The 19,557-nt window shown below is 42.2% G+C and overlaps 1 protein-coding gene across 3 annotated transcripts in view; it reads left to right on the forward strand.

Moving 5' to 3' along the window:
• CGAS (cyclic GMP-AMP synthase) overlaps nucleotides 1-13,954 on the forward strand; it is a 30,924-nt gene extending 16,970 nt beyond the window's left edge. For 2 of the 3 annotated variants that reach the window (XM_015449182.3, XM_045391138.2), the window contains 2 exons: nucleotides 8,701-8,803; nucleotides 12,080-13,954. In XM_015449182.3, the coding sequence (XP_015304668.3) occupies nucleotides 8,701-8,803; nucleotides 12,080-12,431 (455 nt within the window). In that variant the 3' untranslated portion in view covers nucleotides 12,432-13,954. The remainder of the gene's footprint in view (nucleotides 1-8,700; nucleotides 8,804-12,079) is intronic. The other variant, XM_074037663.1, reaches the window with a different exon arrangement.
• The last annotated feature ends 5,603 nt before the right edge of the window (nucleotides 13,955-19,557 follow it).

Below are 19,557 nucleotides of genomic sequence, written 5' to 3' on the forward strand. Positions count from 1 at the left end.
TCTCAGCTCACTGCAAGCTCTGCCTCCCGGGTCTACGCCATTCTCCTGCCTCAGCCTCCCGAGTAGCTGGGACTACAGGCGCCCGCCACCTCACCCGGCTAGTTTTTTGTATTTTTTAGTAGAGACGGGGTTCCACCGTATTAGCCAGGCTGGTCTCGATCTCCTGACCTTGTGATCCGCCCGTCTCGGCCTCCCAAAGTGCTGGGATTACAGGCTTGAGCCACCGCGCCCGGCCTTGTTTTAATTTGTTTCATACATTTATAAAGTATATACATGGTTCTACAGTCAAAGCTGTGGAAAAAGGTACAATTAGAGAAACATCTTCTGTTCATGTCCTCTCCATGCTCTTCTCTCCTTCCCTGATTAGAAACCTTTCTAATTGTTTTTAGTTTACCCTTCCATGGTTTTTAAATTTTATTTATTTATTTATTTATTTATTTCGAGATGGAGTCTCTTTCTGTTGCCCAGGCTGGAGTGCAGTGGGGTGATCTTGGCTCGCTGCAGTCTCTTCTTCCCAGGTTTAAGTGATTCTCCTGCCTCAGCCTCCCAGAGTAGATGAGATTACAAGTGTGCACCACCATGCCTGGCTAATTTTTGTGTTTTTAGTAGAGACGAGGTTTCACCACATTGGCCAGGCTGGTCTTGAACTCCTGACCTCAGGTGGTCCACTCACCTTGGCCTCCCAAAGTACTGAGATTATAGGCGTGAGCCACCGCGCCTAGCCTTCCGGTTTTAAAAGTGTAAGTAAATATATTCTCTCTCTCTCACTCAGTCATGTAATGGCTCAAACCTATAATCCCAGTACTTTGGGAGGCTGAAGCAGGTGGATCACTTGAGCTCAGGAGTTCGAGACCAGCGTGGGCAACATGGTGAAAGTCTGTCTCTACTAAAATACAAAAATTAGCCAAGTGTGGTGGTGCATGCCTGTAGTCCCAACTATTCAAGAGGCTGATGGGGGGGGGAATCACTTGAGCCCTGGAGTTTGAGGCTGCAGTGAGCCAAGATGGTGCCACTGCACTCCAACCTGGGCAACAGAGTGAGACCCTGTCTCAAAAACAAAGAAAAAGTTGTGCCTTTTATTTTAAAAAGGGAGTAGCATATAAATGTGTATACAGTATATAATATAAATTATATACAATGTTTTATATTATGTAAGGCATATTGCATATAAATTATACATATTACATATAAATACTTATGTAAATATATATTGATATAAATATATTTAATACATATTTTTAAGATAAAGACATCAGGTAAAAACTAAGGAAATCTGGATAAAGTATAAACTTTAGTTAACAATAATGTATCAATACTGGTTTATTGTACCAATGTATTTTACGAATATGGGATGTTAATAATAGGGAAATGGGGGTGCAGTGGCATGTGCTTATAGTCCTAGTTTCCTCAACCTTTGGGAGGCTGAGGCAGGAGGATCATTGAGCCCAGGAGTTAGGGTTGTTCTGCTTGGAGCCGAACTCCTGGGTTCAAGTGATCCTCCCGTCTCAGCTTCCCACCTCCCAAGTAGCTGAGATTACAGGTGCACGACACTGTGCCCAGCTGGATATTTTTTCGAGTGGGTTTAAAACTTGGTATTTTGACTGTCCTTTTATCTTAAGAACAAAAAACTGCAAAAAAATTATAAGCTGTTTTTTATAAGTGTATTATTGGTAATAATACTGGTATTGAAAAAGGCAGATTAAACATGTAAATATTAGATAATATACTAATTTATATGTATATAAAATATATTTGTATGCCACCCCCTTTTTAAAAGAAAAGGTACACCTTTTTTTTTTTTTTTTTTAAAGTGGACACAGAGTCTCGCTGTGTTGCCCAGGCTGGTCTCAAACTCCTGGCCTCAAGCAGTCCTCCCACTGTGGCCTCCTAAAGTGCTGGGATTATAGGCATGAGCCATCACAGCCAGGCCATACATTCTTCTTTTTAATTTAATTAATTTGGTTTATTTTTTTTAATTTTATAGAAGCCCTGCTCTCAGATATAACACGTTTTTACTTTTAACGAGATATTTTCGAGCTCACTCCATACCTCTCTATAGAGATAATACCCATTCCTTTTTAAAGTCTATTTTTGCAGCTAGTCAAAGAGTAAATCCTTATGTAATATTGCTAGGCATTTCCCAGATCTCCATAGGCATCATTCCAATTTGCTTTTCCACAGCAATGTATCAGGAGTACCTGCTTCACCCTCAACCTCACTGACTTGTTAAACTTTTTGCCAACTGAAATTCTTGCCAGTAGTCCAGAAAGTGAGAAAGGATATCTCAATGTAGTTTATTTAAAAATAAACTTTTGGTTTTAGCAAGTTTTACATTTACAGAAAAATTGTGAAGATAGTACAGAGAGTTCCTGTATAACCCCATACCCATTCCCCTGGGGTTTTTTGTTGGGGAGGTAGTAGGGCAGAGTTTCACTGTATTGCCCATGCTGGTCTCGAACTGAGCTCAGTGATCCTCCCGCCTCACCGGATCAAGTAACCGGGACTACAGACACGTGCCACTGCAGCACCCCCATTTTCCTATTATTAATATTTCACATTAATATATTTATACAATTAATAAACCAATATTGATACATTATTGTTAGCTAAGGGCTATATCCGCTGGGCACAGTGGGTCATGCCTGTAATCCCAGCACTTTGGGAGGCCGAGATGGGCAGATCACCTGAAATCATGAGTTCGAAACCACCCTGGCCAACATGGTGAAACCCCATCTCTACTAAAAAAATACAAAAATTAGCCAGGCAAGATGGCATATGCCTTAGTCCCAGCTACTTGGGAGGCTGAGATAGGAGAATCACTTGAACTCGGGGGGTGGAGGTTGCAGTGAGCCAAGATCATGCCACTGCACTCCAGTCTAGGTGACAGAGAGAGAGATTCCATCTCACAAAAAAAAAAAAAAAAAGAAAAGGTCTATACCTTATCCGGATTTCCTTAGTTTTTCTTAATGTCCTTTTACTATTCCAAGATCCCATTTAGGATACCATATTGCATTTAGTTGTCATGTCTCCTTAAGCTACTCTTGACTGTGACAGTTTTTTGGTTTTAACAGTTTTGAGGAGTACTAATTAGGTATTTTGTAGAATGTCCTTTACTTGAGATTTATTATGTTTCTTATTATTATATCAGAGCTATTGGATTTGGGGAAGGAAGGTCACAGAGGCAAAGTGCCATCCTTATCGCATTTTATCAAGGGTACATGCCACCTTTCTTTACAGTCATATACTGTTGACCCTCAGGATTGGCTCCAGGGTACCCTGCAGACACCAAAGTCCACAGATGCTCAAATCCCTTACATAAAGTGATGTAATACAGTTGGCCCTCCATATCTGTGGGTTTCAATCCATGGTTGGTTGAATTCTCAGGTGTGAAACCCTTGGATACAAAGGGCAAACCGTATTGGGTAGCTATCCCTGAACTCTTTATTCTGTCCCATTAAAATCTTTGTCTATCTTTGTACCATGTTGCACATAATGTAGCTTTATAATTAGTCTCAATATCTTTTAGGGTAAGTTCCACCACTTTGTTTTTCTCCAAGGGTGTTTTAGAGAGTCTTGATCCTTTGCATTCTCGTATAAATTTTGAAATCAGCTTGTCAGATTCCACAAAATACTTTTTGGAATTTTGATTGAGATAATGTTGAATCTATAGATAAATTTGGGGCCAGGAATGATGGCTTATGCCTGTCATTCCAGCACTTCAGAAGGCTGAGGAAGGAGAGTTGCTTGAGCTGAGGAGTTCAAGACCATCTTGGACAACACTCTGTAAAAACTCCACCCAGGCGAGGTGACTCACGCCTGTAATCCCAGCACTTTGGGAGGCTGAGGTGGGTGGATTATGAAGTCAAGAGATCGAGACCAGCCTGGCCAACATGGTGAAACCCCATCTCTACTAAAAATACAAAAATTAGCTGGGCATGGTGGCGCACGCCTGTAGTCCTAGCTACTTGGGAGGCTGAGGCGGGAGAATTGCTTGAACCCCGAAGGCAGAGGTTGCAGTGGGCCGAGATCTCGCCATTGCACTCCAGCCTTTCGACAGAGAGATACTCCATCTCAAAAGAAAAATTGAAATTAAAAAAGCTCTCTATAAAAGTTTTTATAGAGGGTTGTGAGTCTTCATCTCTATAAAAACTTTTTAAAAAATTCGCCAGGTATGGTGGTGTGCACTTGTAGCTTGTAGTCTTAGTTATGCAAGAGAATCACTGAAGCTCAGGAGTTTGAGGTGACCGTGAGCTATGATCTTGCCACTGCACTCCAGCCTGGGTAACAGAACAAGACACTGTCTCTATTAAAAAAGAAATAAGTAAACATGGGAGAGAGTTGATATGCTAACAATATTGAGTCTCCCAATCCACTTGTTTAGATCTCCTCTAATACTGCCCAGCTTCACTCATTAGCATTTTCTCTGCAGAGGTTTTGTATATCTTTTGTTAATTTATTCATAGGTAATTGATCTATTTTAAAACTTTTTATTTATCTATTTATTTTGAGATGGAGTCTCGCTCTGTCACCCAGGCTGGAGTGCAGTGATGCGATCTCGGCTCACTGCACCCTCCGCCTCCAGGATTCAAGCGATTCTCCTGCCTCTGCCTCCTGAGTAGCTGGGATTACAGGGCCCACCACCATGGCTGGATAATTTTTGTATTTTTAGTAGAGATAGGGTTTCACCATGTTGTCCAGGCTGCTCTCAAACTCCTGACCTCAGGTGATCTGCTCGGTCTCCCAGAGTGCTGGGATAACAGGTGTGAGCCACTGCGCCTGGCCAAAACTTTTTATTATGAAAATTTTAAACCAGTACCATAGGAGACTGGGCTGGGAGTGGTTGCTCATGCTTGTAATAAATACCAGCATTTTGAGAGGCTGAGATGGGTGGATCACTTGAGCCTAGGAGTTCAAGCCTGGGCCATGTGGCAAAATCGTCTCTTCAAAAAATACAAAATAAATTATCTGGGTATGGTAATATGCACCTGTTGTCCCAGCTATCTGGGGGGCTGAGGTGGGAGAATCACTTGAGCCTAGGAGGTTGAGGCTGCTGTGAGCCGAGATCATGCCACTGCACTCCAGCCTGGGTGACAAAGGGAAACCTTGTCTTAAAAAAATAATAAATGACTGGGAGCGGTGGCTCACACCTGTAATCTAAGTACTTTGGGAGGCCAAGGCGGGTGGATCACCCGAGATCAGGAGTGCGAGACCGGCCAACATGGTGAAACCCCATCTCTACTAAGAATACAAAATTAGCCGGGCATGGTGGCGCATGCCTGTAATCCCAGCTACTCGGGAGACTGAGACAGGAGAATCACTTGAACCCAGAAGGCGGAGGTTGCAGTGAGCTGAGATGGCGTCACTGCACTCCAGCCTGGGCAACAGAGCAAGACTCCATCTCAAAAATAAAAATAAATGCACAAATAATAATTTTCTTATATTGGCTGGGCACAGTGGCTCACACCTGTAATTCCAGTACTTTGGGAAGTGGGAGGATTGCTGGAGTCCAGGAGTTCAAGATCAGCCTGGGCAAGGTGGAGAGACCCCGTCTCTACAAAAAATCTAAAAAGTAGCCAGCTGTGATGGCTATGCTTCTGGTCCCAGCTATGGAAAGGCTGACATGGGAAGATTGCTTGAGGCTGGGAAGTTGAGGTTTCAGTGAGCTGTGTTCACGCACTCCAGCCTGGGTGACAGGGAGATCTTGTCTCAAAAAAAAGAAAAAAAGAAAAGGTAATAATTCCCTAATATCAAACTCTATTCGGTATTAAAATTTCCACCTGTCTTGTAAGTGTCATACATTTTTTTTTTTCAGTTTGCCTGTTTGGATCAGGATTCAAATAAGGTTCATACCTTGTGACTAACCAATATGTCTTTTAAATCTCTTTTAACTCATAACTTCCTCTTTCATACCTTTTTTATTCATTGAATAAAATGTACTCAATTTACTCATTGAAGAAACAGGTTATTTTTCCTGTAGAGTTTCCCAAAGAGAGGATTTTGCAGAGTGCATTCTAGAAGTGTCGTTTAGCATGTTCTGCTTTCATCTATATTTCTTTTTTTTTTTTTTTTTTTTGAGAGGGAGTTTCACTCTTGTTGCCCAGGCTGGAGTGTAATCACCCAATCTCGGCTAACTACAACCTCCACCTCCCAGGTTCAAGTGATTCTCCTGCCTTGGCCTCCAGAGTAGCTAGGATTACAGGCTTGCACCACCATGCCCAGCTAATGTTCGTATTTTTCGTAGAGATAGGGTTTCACTATGTTGGTCTGACTGATCTCGAACTCCTGACCTCAGGTGATCCACCGCCTCAGCCTCCCAAAGTGCTGGGATTACAGGAGTGAGCCACTGCGTCTGACCTCATCCATATTTCATTAGCAGTTAGATCTAGAAGGTAATTGCTACGTGTTTTTTGTTTTTGTTTTTTGAAATTGAGTCTCACTCTGTCATTCAGACTGGAGTGCAATGGAGTGATCTCGGCTCACAGCAACCTCCGCCACCCGGATTCAAGCGATTCCCCTGCCTCAGCCTCCTGAGTAGCTGGGATTACAGTTGTGTGCCACAATGCCCGGCTCATTTTTGTATTTTTAGTAGAGACGGGGTTTTGCCATGTTTGCCAGGCTGCTCTTGAACCCCATACCTCAGTTGATCTGCTCACCTCGGCCTCCCACAGTGCTGGGATTACAGGCATGAGCCACTGCACCCGGCCTACTTGCTAGTTTTTATACTATTGTAAGAAACATCTCCCTCAAAATTTCATTTTTTGTTTACTGTCGTGTATCAACATACCTTTGATTTTCATATCCACAATCTTGGTAACTCTTTTAATTGATTTGGTGAATTTATTTATAGATTTTTTTTTTCTTTTTTCTTTTTCTTTCTTTTTTGAGATGGAGTCTCGCTCTGTTGCCCAGGCTGGAGTGCAGTGGCATGATCTTTACTCACTGCAACCTCAGCATTCCGGGTTCAAAGGATTCTCCTGCCTCAGCCTCCCAAGTAGCTGGGACTGTATACAAATACATACATACATGTGGTATGTGTAGGCACAGGCCACCACACCGGCTAATCTTTGTATTTTTAGTAGATACAATGTTTCACCATGTTGGTCAGGCTGGTCTCCTGTCTCCGCCTCCTGAAGTGCTGGGATTATAGGTGTGAGCCACCATGCCCAGCACTGTAGACTCTTTTGTATTTCCTATATATGCAATTATATCATCTATTAATAATGATAGCTTTGTTTCTCCCTTTCCAGTGTGTAACCCTGTTTTTCCTTCCCTTACTGTGCTTGCTATGACACCCAGTGCATGTTGAACAGAAATAGAGATAGCAGAAGTTTTGCCTTTTTTCTGATTTCTCTCTCCAACTTTTTACCTCACATAATGATTGTTGCTATAGTTTTCTAAAATCTACCTTTTATTGAATCAAGTGTCCCTCTAGACTTAAATTGCTAAGAGGAGTTTTTTTAATGATGAATGACTATAGGATTTTAATAGCTTCATTTTCTTCATCTATCGAGACAATCACGTGTTTCTCCTCTGTTCTATTAATGTGACAGATTATATTGATTGATTTTTCTGGAAAATCCTGCAGATTATAAACCACTTTTACATTACTAGTATAAAACCACTAAGTAACAGGATGTTCAGAGCATAAAAGAGCTAGCCATGGTAAGACTCGGGGAGAAATCTTTTTTTTTCTTTTTGGAGACGGAGTCTTGCTCTGTCACCCAGACTGGAGTGCAGTGGCACGATCTCAGCTCACTGCAAACTCTGCCTCCCGGGTTCGCCATTCTCCTGCCTCAGCCTCCCAAGTAGCTGGGATTACAGGCGCCCGCCACCATGCCCGGCTAATTTTTCGTATTTTTAGTAGAGGCGGGGTTTCACCTTGTTAGCCAGGATGGTCTCGATCTCCCAACCTCGTGATCCGCCTGCCTCAGCCTCCCAAAGTGCTGGGATTACAGGCGTGAGCCACCGCGCCTGGCCAAAATCATTCTATATTTACACAAACTCTCATGAATAAGAAGAAAGGAAATTATCCTCAATTCATTTTGTATTAATACTAAAACCTGTAAGGATGGTACAGAAAAAGTGAATAAATTGATTCAAATTATTATTAAAACAAAATATTTAACAAAGGGAATTTAGCAATATATAAAAGGTAATACATCTTACTATTGCTAACTATATTAAAATGTGACTTCCTTTTTTTTAAAGTTAGGCCCATTTTTTGTCTTAGTGTACTTATTTTTATATGTAATTATTTATCTGTTCACTTCTTTTGATTCACTCCTAGGATTTTTCTAGAATATTTTCTTTTACTTTTTTTTTTTTTTTTTTTGATGGAGTTTTGCTCTTGTTGCCCAGGCTGGAGTGCAATGGTGCGATCTTGGCTCACTGCAGCCTCCGCCTCCCAAGTTCAAGCAGTTCTCCTTCCTCAGCCTCCCGAATAGCTGGGATTACAGGCACGCACTACCATGCCTGGATAATTTTTTTTGTATTTTTAGTAGAGATCGGGTTTTTCCATGTTGATCAGGCTGGTCTCGAACTCCCGACCTCAGCCTCCTCGGCCTCCCAAAGTGCTGGGATTACAGGCGTAAGCCACCATGAGCAGCCCCAAAATATTTTCATGAGGGAAATCACTTAAATATTGTTTAGATATGGATGCTTTGGGTAAAGTGCTTTTCTGTTTTTCTTTTTGAAATTAAGAGGAAACATGGCGGCTATCCTTCTCTCACATCGAAAAGGAAATTTTGAGCAATCATGGAAAATCTAAAACGTGCTGTGAAAACAAAGAAATGAAATGTTGCAGGTAACAGCCTTATTTTGTTAAATGACAGGTTATCTATGGTATGCTTAATTATTTGTTAACTCCATACCTCAAACCTGAAGACCTGAGCTGGGTTGGGTCTGGGGGGCAGGGCAGGATTGGGTTGAGCTGGGGAGTGTCAGTATGAAACCAGAGAAGCTAGATCCAAAGGGCCAAGGAAGGGATGTTGTTAGAAAGCAAGGCCAGGGAATAGTAGTTCTGAACCCTGGATCAGATGAATGTGTTTTTGTATAGATGTATCAGTAGGACAGAGTGAGAGGGTATGAACACTAGGTATGACAATTCGATGGGTCTTAGTATTCTGCTTGTTTAAAAGTAATGGATATTAATGCCATATAATTGGAGGAGGCCAAAGGATCGTTCTTATTGGTTACTGGGCTTACTTTGGGATAGTTGGGTTGTGTTGACGGCTAGGGATTGACTGGCCAAACTGAAAACAACACTACGTGAGTAATTTTTTTTTTTTTTTTCTGGGACAGACTTTCACTCTGTCACCCAGACTGGAGTGCAGTGGCACAATCATGGCTCACCACAGCCTCGATCTCCTAGGCTCAAGCAATCATCCTACCTCAGCCCCCCAAGTAGCTGAGACTACAGGTACATGCCACCATGCTCGGCTAATTTTAAAAAAAGTTTTGTAGAGGGCCTGTTGGCTCACACCTGTAATGCCAGCCTAGCAACATGGTGAGACCCCACCTCCATAAAAAATTTAAAAATTAGCCAGGCATGGTGACTGGTGCCTGTGGTCCCAGCTACTTGGAAGGCTGAGGTGGGAGAATCGCTTGAGCCCAGAAAACCAAGGCTGCAGTGAGCCATGATCATGCCACTGTACTGCAGCCTGGGTGACATAGAGACACAAAGTGTCTCAAAAAAAAATTTTTTTTTATTGGTAGAGATGGTGGTCTCCCTTCGTTGCCCAGGCAGGCTGGCCACCAACTCCTGGGTTCAAGTAATCTTCCCACCTTGGCCTCCCAAAGTCTTGGGATTACAGGGATGAGACACTGCACCCCACCATTTTTTTGTGTGTGATGGCATACACACCATAAATAACTAAAATTGAAAAGGAATTGTTCATTTGAGTTCCTAAGGTTGGCCAGTATTGGCCAGGCGTGGTGGCTCACACCTGTAAATCCAGCACTTTGGGAGGCTGAGGCAGGTAGATCACCTGAGGTCAGGAATTCGAGACCAGCCTGGCCTACATTGCGAAACCCCGTCTCCACTAAAAATACGAAAATTAGCTAGGCACAGTGGTGTGTGCCTGTAATCCCCACTACTCAGGAGACTGAGGCAAGAGAATCACTTGAACCTGGGAGACAGAGGTTGCAGTGAGCCGAGATCGTACCACTGCACTCCAGCCTGGGCAACAGAGCAAGACTCCACCTTAAATAAATAAGTGAAGTTGGCCAGTATAAAGATCACAAAAGTTAAAAAATCAAAACAAAAATGCCCAACATGCAGGCACAGAGGTTCTTTAAGATCTCATATGCAGGCTTTGAAGCGAGCATTAAGAAAAATATATTGTTGGCTAGGCACAGTGGCTCATGCCTGTAATCCCAGCACTTTGGGAGGCTGAGGCAGGTAGATCACCTGAGGTCAGGAGTTTGAGACCAGCCTGGCCAAGATGGTGAAACCCTGTCTCTACAAGAATGCAAAAATTAGCCGGGCGAGGTGGCGTGCGCCTGTAATCCCAGCTACTTAGGAGTTTGAGGCATGAGAATTGCTTGAACCCAGTAGGCAGAGGTTATGGTGAGCTGAGATCATGCCACTGCACTCCAGTCTGGGCAACAGAGCGAGACTCTGTCTCAAAAAAAAAAAAAAAAAAAAGAAAAAGAAAAAGAAATATTGTTGATAAGGCTAGTTTCATAAATAGTACATTTTATCAACTACTGAATAACTAGATGAAACAGCAGATTATCTATGGTATGCTTAATAATGTAAATAATTCTGTGATATAATCAGTGGATTTAAAAAAAGAAAAAAGTTATATTAATTTTGCAGTTCAATAAAGTAAAATAATTTTATAACAAAACAAGATTTTGGATCGCTTGAGGGGGGTAAGGGGAGGGTCAGAGGTTGCAGTGAGCCGAGATTGCATCACTGCACCCCAGCCTGGGTGACACAGCAAGACCCTGTCTCAAAAAAAAAAAAATAGTATAAATATCTGTTAGCTTTATACAGTTGAAGAAATTGATAGAATATATTTAAGCTAAGAATGGGTAAGGGAGGGAAAAATGTGTTTTTGAAACTTCAAACCATATATTTGAAAATATCAGATTTTAGTGTGACTGTTATATTTATGTTATTTATTTTATTTTATTATTATTTTTTTTTTAGATGGAGTCTCACTTGTTGCCCAGGCTGGAGTGCAGTGGCACGGTCTCGGCTCACTGCAACCTCCGCCTCCTGGGTTCAAGCAATTCTCCTGCCTCAGCCTCCCGAGTAGCTGGGATTATAGATGCATGCCACCATGCCTGGCTAATTTTTGTATTTTTAGTAGAGATGGGGTTTCACCATATTGGCCAGGCTGATCTCGAAGTCTTGACCTCGTGATCTGCTCGCCTAGGCCTCCCAAAGTGCTGGGATTACAGGCATGAGCCACCACGCCCGGCTTTTTTTGTTGTTGTTGGTGGTGGTGGTGTTACAGAGTCTCACTCTGTCGCCCAGGCTGGAGTGCAGTGGTGCAATCTCAGCTCACTGCAAGCTCCGCCTCCCGGGTTCACGCCATTCTCCTGCCTCAGCCTCCCGAGTACCTGCGACCACAGGCACTCGCTACCACGCCTGGCTAATCCGCTCGCCTGACCTCCCAAAGTACTGGGATGACAGGCGTGAGCCACCGCGCCCGGCCTTTGTTTTTGTTTTTGTTTTTTGAAACGGAGTTTCACTCTTGTTGCCCAGGCTGGAGTACAATGATGGGATCTTGGCTCACTGCATCCTCCCCGTCCTGGCTTCAAGTGATTCTCATGCCTCGGCCTCCAGAGTAGCTGGGATTACAGATGTGCACCACCAAGCCCAGCTAATTTTGTATTTTTAGTAGAGAAGGGGTTTCACCATATTAGGCTGGTCTCATATTCCTGACCTTTGGTGATCCCCCTGCCTCAGCCTCCCAAAGTGCTGGGATTACAGGCGTGTGTCACCACGCCCGGCCTATATTTATGTTATTATATATCTTTGTTGTTTATGTTTTTGCTATGAGATGCCTAAAATCCTTTGTTGAATGTAAATAAGTAAAAATAACTGTTTTCCTTTTTTATTCAACAGGAAAGATTGTTTAAAACTAATGAAATACCTTTTAGAACAGCTGAAAGAAAAGTTTAAAGACAAAAAACATCTGGATAAATTCTCTTCTTATCATGTGAAAACTGCCTTCTTTCACCTATGTACCGAGAACCCTCAAGACAGTCAGTGGGACCCCAAAGACCTGGGCCTCTGCTTTGATAACTGCGTGACATACTTTCTTGAGTGCCTCAGGACAGAACAACTTAAGAATTATTTTATTCCTGGATTCAATCTATTCTCTAGCAACTTAATTGACAAAACAAGTAAAGAATTTCTGTCAAAGCAAATTGAATATGAAAGAAACAATGAGTTTCCAGTTTTTGGTGAATTTTGAAATTGTATTTTTAGAAAGAGATTGTATTTTTAGAGTGACCCTAAATCCTGGAGAATACAAGAAAACTTTAAAAAGAGGCCAGGCGCTGTGGCTTACACCTGTAATCCCAGCACTTTGAAGGCCAAGGCCACTTGAGGTCAGGAGTTTGAGACCAGCCTGACCAACATGGTGAAACTCTGTCTCTACTAAAAATATAAAAATTAGCTGGGCATGGTGTTGCATACCTGTAATCCCAGCTACTTGGGAGGCTGAGACATGAGAATCACTTGAACTCAGGAGGTGGAGTTTGCAGTGAGTCAAGATGGCACCACTGCAGTCCATCCTGGGTGACACAGCGAGACTGCCTCTCAAAAAATAAATAAATAAGAAAAAAAAATAGGAAATTATTAAAACAATTTTTTAAAAAGCAACAAAATAACAAAAAATTAGAGTGACTGTAATAATTGGAATGTTTGAAATTTGTCACAGCAATAATTGACTAAAATGAATGTAAATAATTATTCAGTTTTCAGTTTGTTGTAATAAACTCTAATCAGTATAAAGGATTGACTATCCTAGGAAAAAGATTACTCAAGGAATAAGAAGCAAAAGGAGTATTTGAAATCTAAAAACATTACCATGCTTGCTTTATCATGCAGGCAAATAAATAAATGACATTTTCAGATTGGAATAAAAAAAGATAAAGTACATATTGCCTTAATTAAATTCATCAAGTACTTACTGAAAAATAGCTCTCCACCGTGCCTGGCCAGGCAATACATAATCTTTTTTTTTTTTTTTTTTTTTTTTGAGACAGAGTCTCACTGTGTTGCCCAGGCTGGAGTCCAGTGGCATGATCTCGGCTCACTGCAAGCTCTGCCTCCTGGGTTCACGCCATTCTCCTGCCTCAGCCTCCTGAGTAGCTGGGACTATTGGTGCCTGCCACCACACCGGGCTCATTTTTTTTAGTATTTTTAGTAGAGACTGGGTTTCACCTTGTTAGCCAGGATGATCTCGATCTCCTGACCTCGTGATCCACCTGCCTTGGCCTCCCAAAGTGCTGGGATTACCGGTGTGAGCCCCTTCGCCAGGCCGAAATACATAATCTTATAAGAAAACATAAGATACTTTATTTTAATATATGTGACTAAATGTAAAACCTAATTTATTTTCTGTTATCTATTTATTTTTACTTTCAGTAACACTTTTTTTTTTATTTTTAGGTAGCATTCAGCCTACAGGCAACTGCTGTTTGTTAAATTTTTCCTGTTCATATATTTTGCACATTTTCTCGTTGGTTAGTATTCTTCTCATTGTTTTGTAGAAGTTCTTAATATTTTTGGGGTACTTATCTTTCATTTGTTGTCTGTGTAACAAATCACTTCTGCATGTGGGTTGTCTGCACCTTTTTTGGTGTCTTTTAGTAAACAAGGTTTTTTGTTTTGTATTGTTTTGTTTATTGTAAAGATTTTAAAATTTTAATGGAGTTGATATTTTTTTCTTATTCAAGCCTTTGAGAATAAATTGGAGTTGAATTTGTTATAGTTTTTGCTTTATACATCTTGTTTAACCTATTGCGTTTGAACATACTAAGAGAAACATTAGACATTTGAAGAGTTTTGGGGACAATTAATGATAAATAGAACACTATGCAAATAAAATAATCTAAGCAATTTTTTTTTTTTTTTTTGGAGACAGAGTCTCGCTCTGTCGCCCAGGCTGGAGTGCAGTGGCATGATCTTGGCTCACTGTAATCTCCCACTTCTGGATTCAAGCAATTCTCCTGCCTCAGCCTCCCAAGTAGCTGGGACTACAATTGTACACCACCACTCCCGGCTAATTTTTTTTGTATTTTTATTAGAGACGGAGTTTCACCATGTTGTCAGCTTGGTCTCCAACTCCTGACCTCGGGTGATTCACCCATCTCAACTTCCCAAAGTGCTGGGATTACAGGCGTGAGCCACCGCGCCCAGCCAATCTAAGCAATGATTAACTCTGTAAAAAAAATGAATGCGTGAAAGAAAAGTCTGATATGAGAATATTGCTCAGCTGTAAGTATTGACAAAGTCCTCGTAATGTAACCATTGACTATTAATCTTATTGAAGTTATGGACTGTTGTCTGACTTTAAAAAAATTTTTTTAAATTTTTTAATGTGAAAAGAAAAAAAGAAATTATGATTACCCACTCTGTGGTTAGGATAGGACAATAGGCTTAGTGCTTGTATGGTGATAGTGGTAGGGGGATTACATTAGTTTCCTGTGTAACAACCGCAACCTTAGAGGCTTAAAACAACACATATTTATTATCTCACATTTTCAATGGGCCAAGTTCTGGGTGTGGCTCTGCTCAGAGTCTCTCAAGGCTATCATTAAGATGTCAGCCAGCGCTGTAGCCTCATCTGAGGCTTGACTGGAGAAGGATCCATTTTTGTTGGCAGAATTTAGTTTCTTACATTTGTAGGACTGAGGGCTTCAGTTTCTTGCTGTCAACCAGAGGTTGCCCTCAGTTCGTAGAAGCTGTCTTCAGTTCCTTACCATCTGAGCCTCCCAACACAGGCAGCCCACAACGGTAGCTCGATTCTTCAAAGCCAGCAAGGGAGGTACTCCAGCAAGAGGAGTGCTACAAACTTGTTTAACACAATTACATATACATAATTATGGACAGCCATTGCCTGTACTGTGTTCTATTGATTAGAAGCAAGTCAGAGGTCCCACTCATACACAAGGGGAGAGGAATCGCTCAAGGGTGTTTTTGTTGTCTCAGGTGCCAGCGATATAGTTAGGGGGAAAACAGTTCCCATAAGAACACCCTCATTTCTGTCAACAATTGCAATTTCAAGGGATTCCTAAAACCGCCCTGAGGTTTGATGAAGGACGCACAGAACTCACTGAAACCACTACGCTCATGGTTGCAGTTTATTATATGGTAAGCATGCAAGTTTAAATCAGCCAAAGAAGTGCATAAGGCAGAGTTTAGGAGAGTACCAAACACAGCACTTTCCGTTGTCTTTTGGTGGAGTCATGGACATGTTATTCTCTTGGCATCAATGTGTACCAATACACACAGAATATTGCCAGCCAGGGAAGTTCACCTGAGCTATGTCCAGAGTTCTTACTGCCGCTCATGGTTGGCTGGCTATATGTCTAACTTCAGTCTCCAGCTCCTCTGGAGGGCAACAAGTATAAGCTGATACCATGACCCAAAGACCCCACCATAAATCACATTTTTATACTTTCTGGCACATTCCAAGAGTTTAGCCATTACCTTTCAGAAGCCAAGGGCAAAAGTGAGACTTTTCTTTGGGTTAAGTTAAATTCTTTACTACATAGATGTGAACTTCAGGAGTTGGGGGGCCACAGGACAACCCTGAGGGCCCGACTGTCGCAGGTATGCAAAAACTGAATTAATCTCTCATAGTGGGAAGTCAGTAGATGTCAAAGTTTTAAAACCAAGAAACTGCAGTATAAGCAAGTTATTAATGGCTAAAAGATGAAAAGGTTACATCTTGGAAGTGGAAAATGAAGAGTGGAAGGGTTCAGGACTACTTTTTTTAAAAATAAAATGATTTATTTTTTTGTAAATATGAATACAGTTGGCAAAAACCAAACCAAAACAGAATAAAACCAAAAAATGATAGTTATATGATGGATCATGCCGAAGTACAACAGCATTTATTAGTAGACTATAAAAAATAAATTTTGTGGCCGGGTGCCATGGCCCACGCCTGTAATTCCAGCACACTGGGAGGCTAAGGCGGGCAGATCACCTAATATCAGGAGTTCAAGACCAGCATGATCAACATGGAGAAACCCTATCTCTACTAAAAATACAAAATTGGCTGGATATGGTGGCACATGCCTGTAATCCTAGCTACTCAGGAAGGCTGAGGCAGGAGAATTGCTTTAACCTGGGAGGCAGAGGTTGCAGTGAGCCGAAATCGTGCCATTGCACTCCAGCCTGGGCAACAAGAGCGAAACTACATCTCAAAATTAATTAATTAAAAATGATAAAAAATTTATTATTATTATTTTTGAGATGGCGTCTTGCTCTGTCACCCAGGCTGGAATGCAGTGGCGTGATCTTGGCTCACTGCAACCTCCGCCTCCCGGGTTCAAGCGATTCTCTTGCCTTAGCCTCCCAAATAGCTGGGATTACAGGCGCCTGCCACCACGCTGGCTAATTTTTTGTATTTTCAGTAGAGATGGGGTTTCACTATATTGGCCAGGCTGGTCTTGAACGCTTGATCTTGTGATCCAACTGCCTCGGCCTTCCAAAGTGCTAGGATTACAGGCGTGAGCCACTGCGCCTGGCCTAAAAATTTTATTATTTCTATGTGCTCTTTTTCCCCCAGCTTTGACTCTCTAGATGCTTTTGAAAGTTTGAGTTCCTAAGAAATTCCACAGCTAGAGGCTCCTACAATGTCACTGAGTGAGGTTAAGGTTCTACTCTTATAGGGAGCATCTTATCCTTGGGGATTCTGGACAACTAGACCCCTAGGAACTTATAAAACAGCTGCTTTCATTAGGATTCTTTTGACATGGGGAAAATACAGCCATTGTCCATTAAAACACAATCCAATTTGGGTACAAGTACTCTTCAGGTTTTCTTTTCTTTTTTTTTTTTTTTGAGATGGAGTCTCGCTCTGTCGTCCAGGCTGGAGTGCAGTGGCCGGATCTCAGCTCACTACAAGCTCTGCCTCTGGGGTTCACGCCATTCTCCTGCCTCAGCCTCCCGAGAAGCTGGGACTACAGGCGCCCACCACCTCACCCGGCTAATTTTTTGTATTTTTTAGTAGAGACGGGGTTTCACCATGTTAGCCAGGATAGTCTCGATCTCCTGACCTCGTGATCCGCCTGTCTCGGCCTCCCAAAGTGCTGGGATTACAGGCTTGAGCCATCGCGCCCGGCCTCTTCAGGTTTTCTAAGTTCTCCATAAGAATACCAAGACTAGGCTACCATCTTTTCTGGCAACAGACTACTTTTTAAATAAGCTTTGTGTAGTCCAAGATTTCTGGAAGGGAAATAGAAATAAAAAATAAAACCAAAAATAAATAACTCTTGTAGAACCATTTGTTTCCATACAGTACATGTATATTTGACTTTGATAAAAATGGAAACAATTTTTTTTTTTTTGAGACAGAATTTGCCTCTTATTGTCCAGGCTGGAGTGCAATGACATGATCTCGGCTCACTGAAACCTCCGCCTCCTGGGTTCAAGAGCTTCTCCTGCCTCAGCCTCCCGAGTAGCTGGGATTATAGGCGCCCGCCACCACGTCTGGCTAATTTTGTATTTTTAATAGAGACCGGGTTTCTCTATGTTGGTCAGGCTGGTCTCGAACTCCTAACCTCAGGTGATCCGCCCGCCTCGTCCTCCCAAAGTGCTGGGATTACAGGCGTGAGCCACCGTGCACAGCCTGAACACATATTATTTTAAAATTTCTTCATTTTGCCAGGTGCAGTGGCCTGAACACATATTACTTTTAATTTTTTTTTTTTTTTTATTTTGCCAGGCGTGGTGGCGGATGCCTGTAATCCCAGCTACTTGGGAGGCTGAGGCAGGAGAATCGCTTGAACCTGGGAGGTGGAGGTTGCGGGTGAGCCAAGATTATGCCATTGCACCCCAGCCTGGGCAACAAGAGTCAAACTCTGTCTAAAAAAAAATAAAAAGAAAAAAGAAATATGTGTTCAATGTGAAAAAATCTGATGTTCACGTTAAAAGTGTAAAAAAAAAAAACAAAAAACAGTGAAAATACAGAGAGCATTATTAATCTAACATTTTGTTACTGGGTAGTGCCATGCAATTCCAGGCTCCTGGTGTCTTGTTTTGTTTGTTCGTTTTTGAGACGGAGTCTCACTCTGTCACCCAGACTGGAGTGCAGTGGCCCAATCCTGGCTCACCGCAACCTCCACCTCCCAGGCTCCAGTGATTCTCCTGCCTCAGCCTCCTGATTGACTGGTACTACAGGCCAGTGCCACCACGACTGGCTAATTTTCATATTTTTGGTAGAGACGGGGTTTCACCATGTTGGGCAGGCTGGTCTCGAAAACCTGACCTCCAGTGTTCTGCCTGCCTCGGCCTCCCAAAGTGCTGGGATTACAGACGTGAGCCACCGTGCCTGACCTGGCACTTGGTGTCTTGAACAAAGACTTGGAAAAGACACACACAGATAGTAAAGCAAAGCAGCAAAAGCTTATTAAGCACTCTTGGAAAGGGGAGAGCTGACTGACTTCTGTGAGATGAGATCAGCCTGGTTTGTTATATTTCATGGCCTGTTTTTTCCTCACTTGCTTACCCTAACTTTATTTCTTGTAAGCGAATTGCTCATCCTTGCTTAACCTTACTCTTTTTTTTTTTTTCTGAGACAAGGTCTCACTCTGTCACCTAGACTGGAGTGCAGTGGCGTGATCTCGGCTCACCACAAACTCTGCCTCCCAGGTTCAAGTGATTCTCCTGCTTCAGCCTCTTGAGTAGCTGGGATTACAGGCATGCCCCACCACCCCTGGGTAATTTTTGCATTTTTAGTAGAGATGGAGTTTCACTATGTTGGTCCGGCTAATCTTGAACTCCTGACCTCAAATGATCCACCCACCTCAGCCCCCCAAAGTGTTAGGATTACAGATGTGAGCCACCGCGCCCGGCTACTCATCTTTACTTTCATTTTTTGTGACCAAATTCCTACTGCAAGTCCTTGTGACTTATTTATCCTGTATGTTTTAACTCACTGCTTACTCCCTTATTTCGTATGTTCTGCTTCTGCTTACATGTTTCTCTTACATATTTCATTTTTGCTATCACTTAAGCTAACCTACATCAAAGGGTTCCCTTTGTCCCTGACTTCCTCTGCTATTCTCCTGCCTCAATTTTTCTCTGATTTTAGGACTTTTGTCTTTGGTATTCCGGAGTTTTATTATGAGATGTCTGTGTATATCTTTATTAAGCAGTTAGGACCACAGGCATGCGCCACCACACCCGGCTAATTTTTGTATTTTTAGAGACAGGGTTTCAGTGTGTTAGCCAGGACGGTCTTGATCTCTTGACGTGATCCTCCTGCCTTGGCCTCCCAAAGTGCTGGGATTACAGGCATGAGCCACCGCACCCAGCAGTGTTCTCATTTTTTAATATCTCTACATCCCTAACTCCCCACT

This window comes from Macaca fascicularis, chromosome 4 (assembly GCF_037993035.2).
Source record: "Macaca fascicularis isolate 582-1 chromosome 4, T2T-MFA8v1.1".
In the NCBI taxonomy this organism is placed as follows: Eukaryota; Metazoa; Chordata; class Mammalia; order Primates; family Cercopithecidae; genus Macaca; species Macaca fascicularis.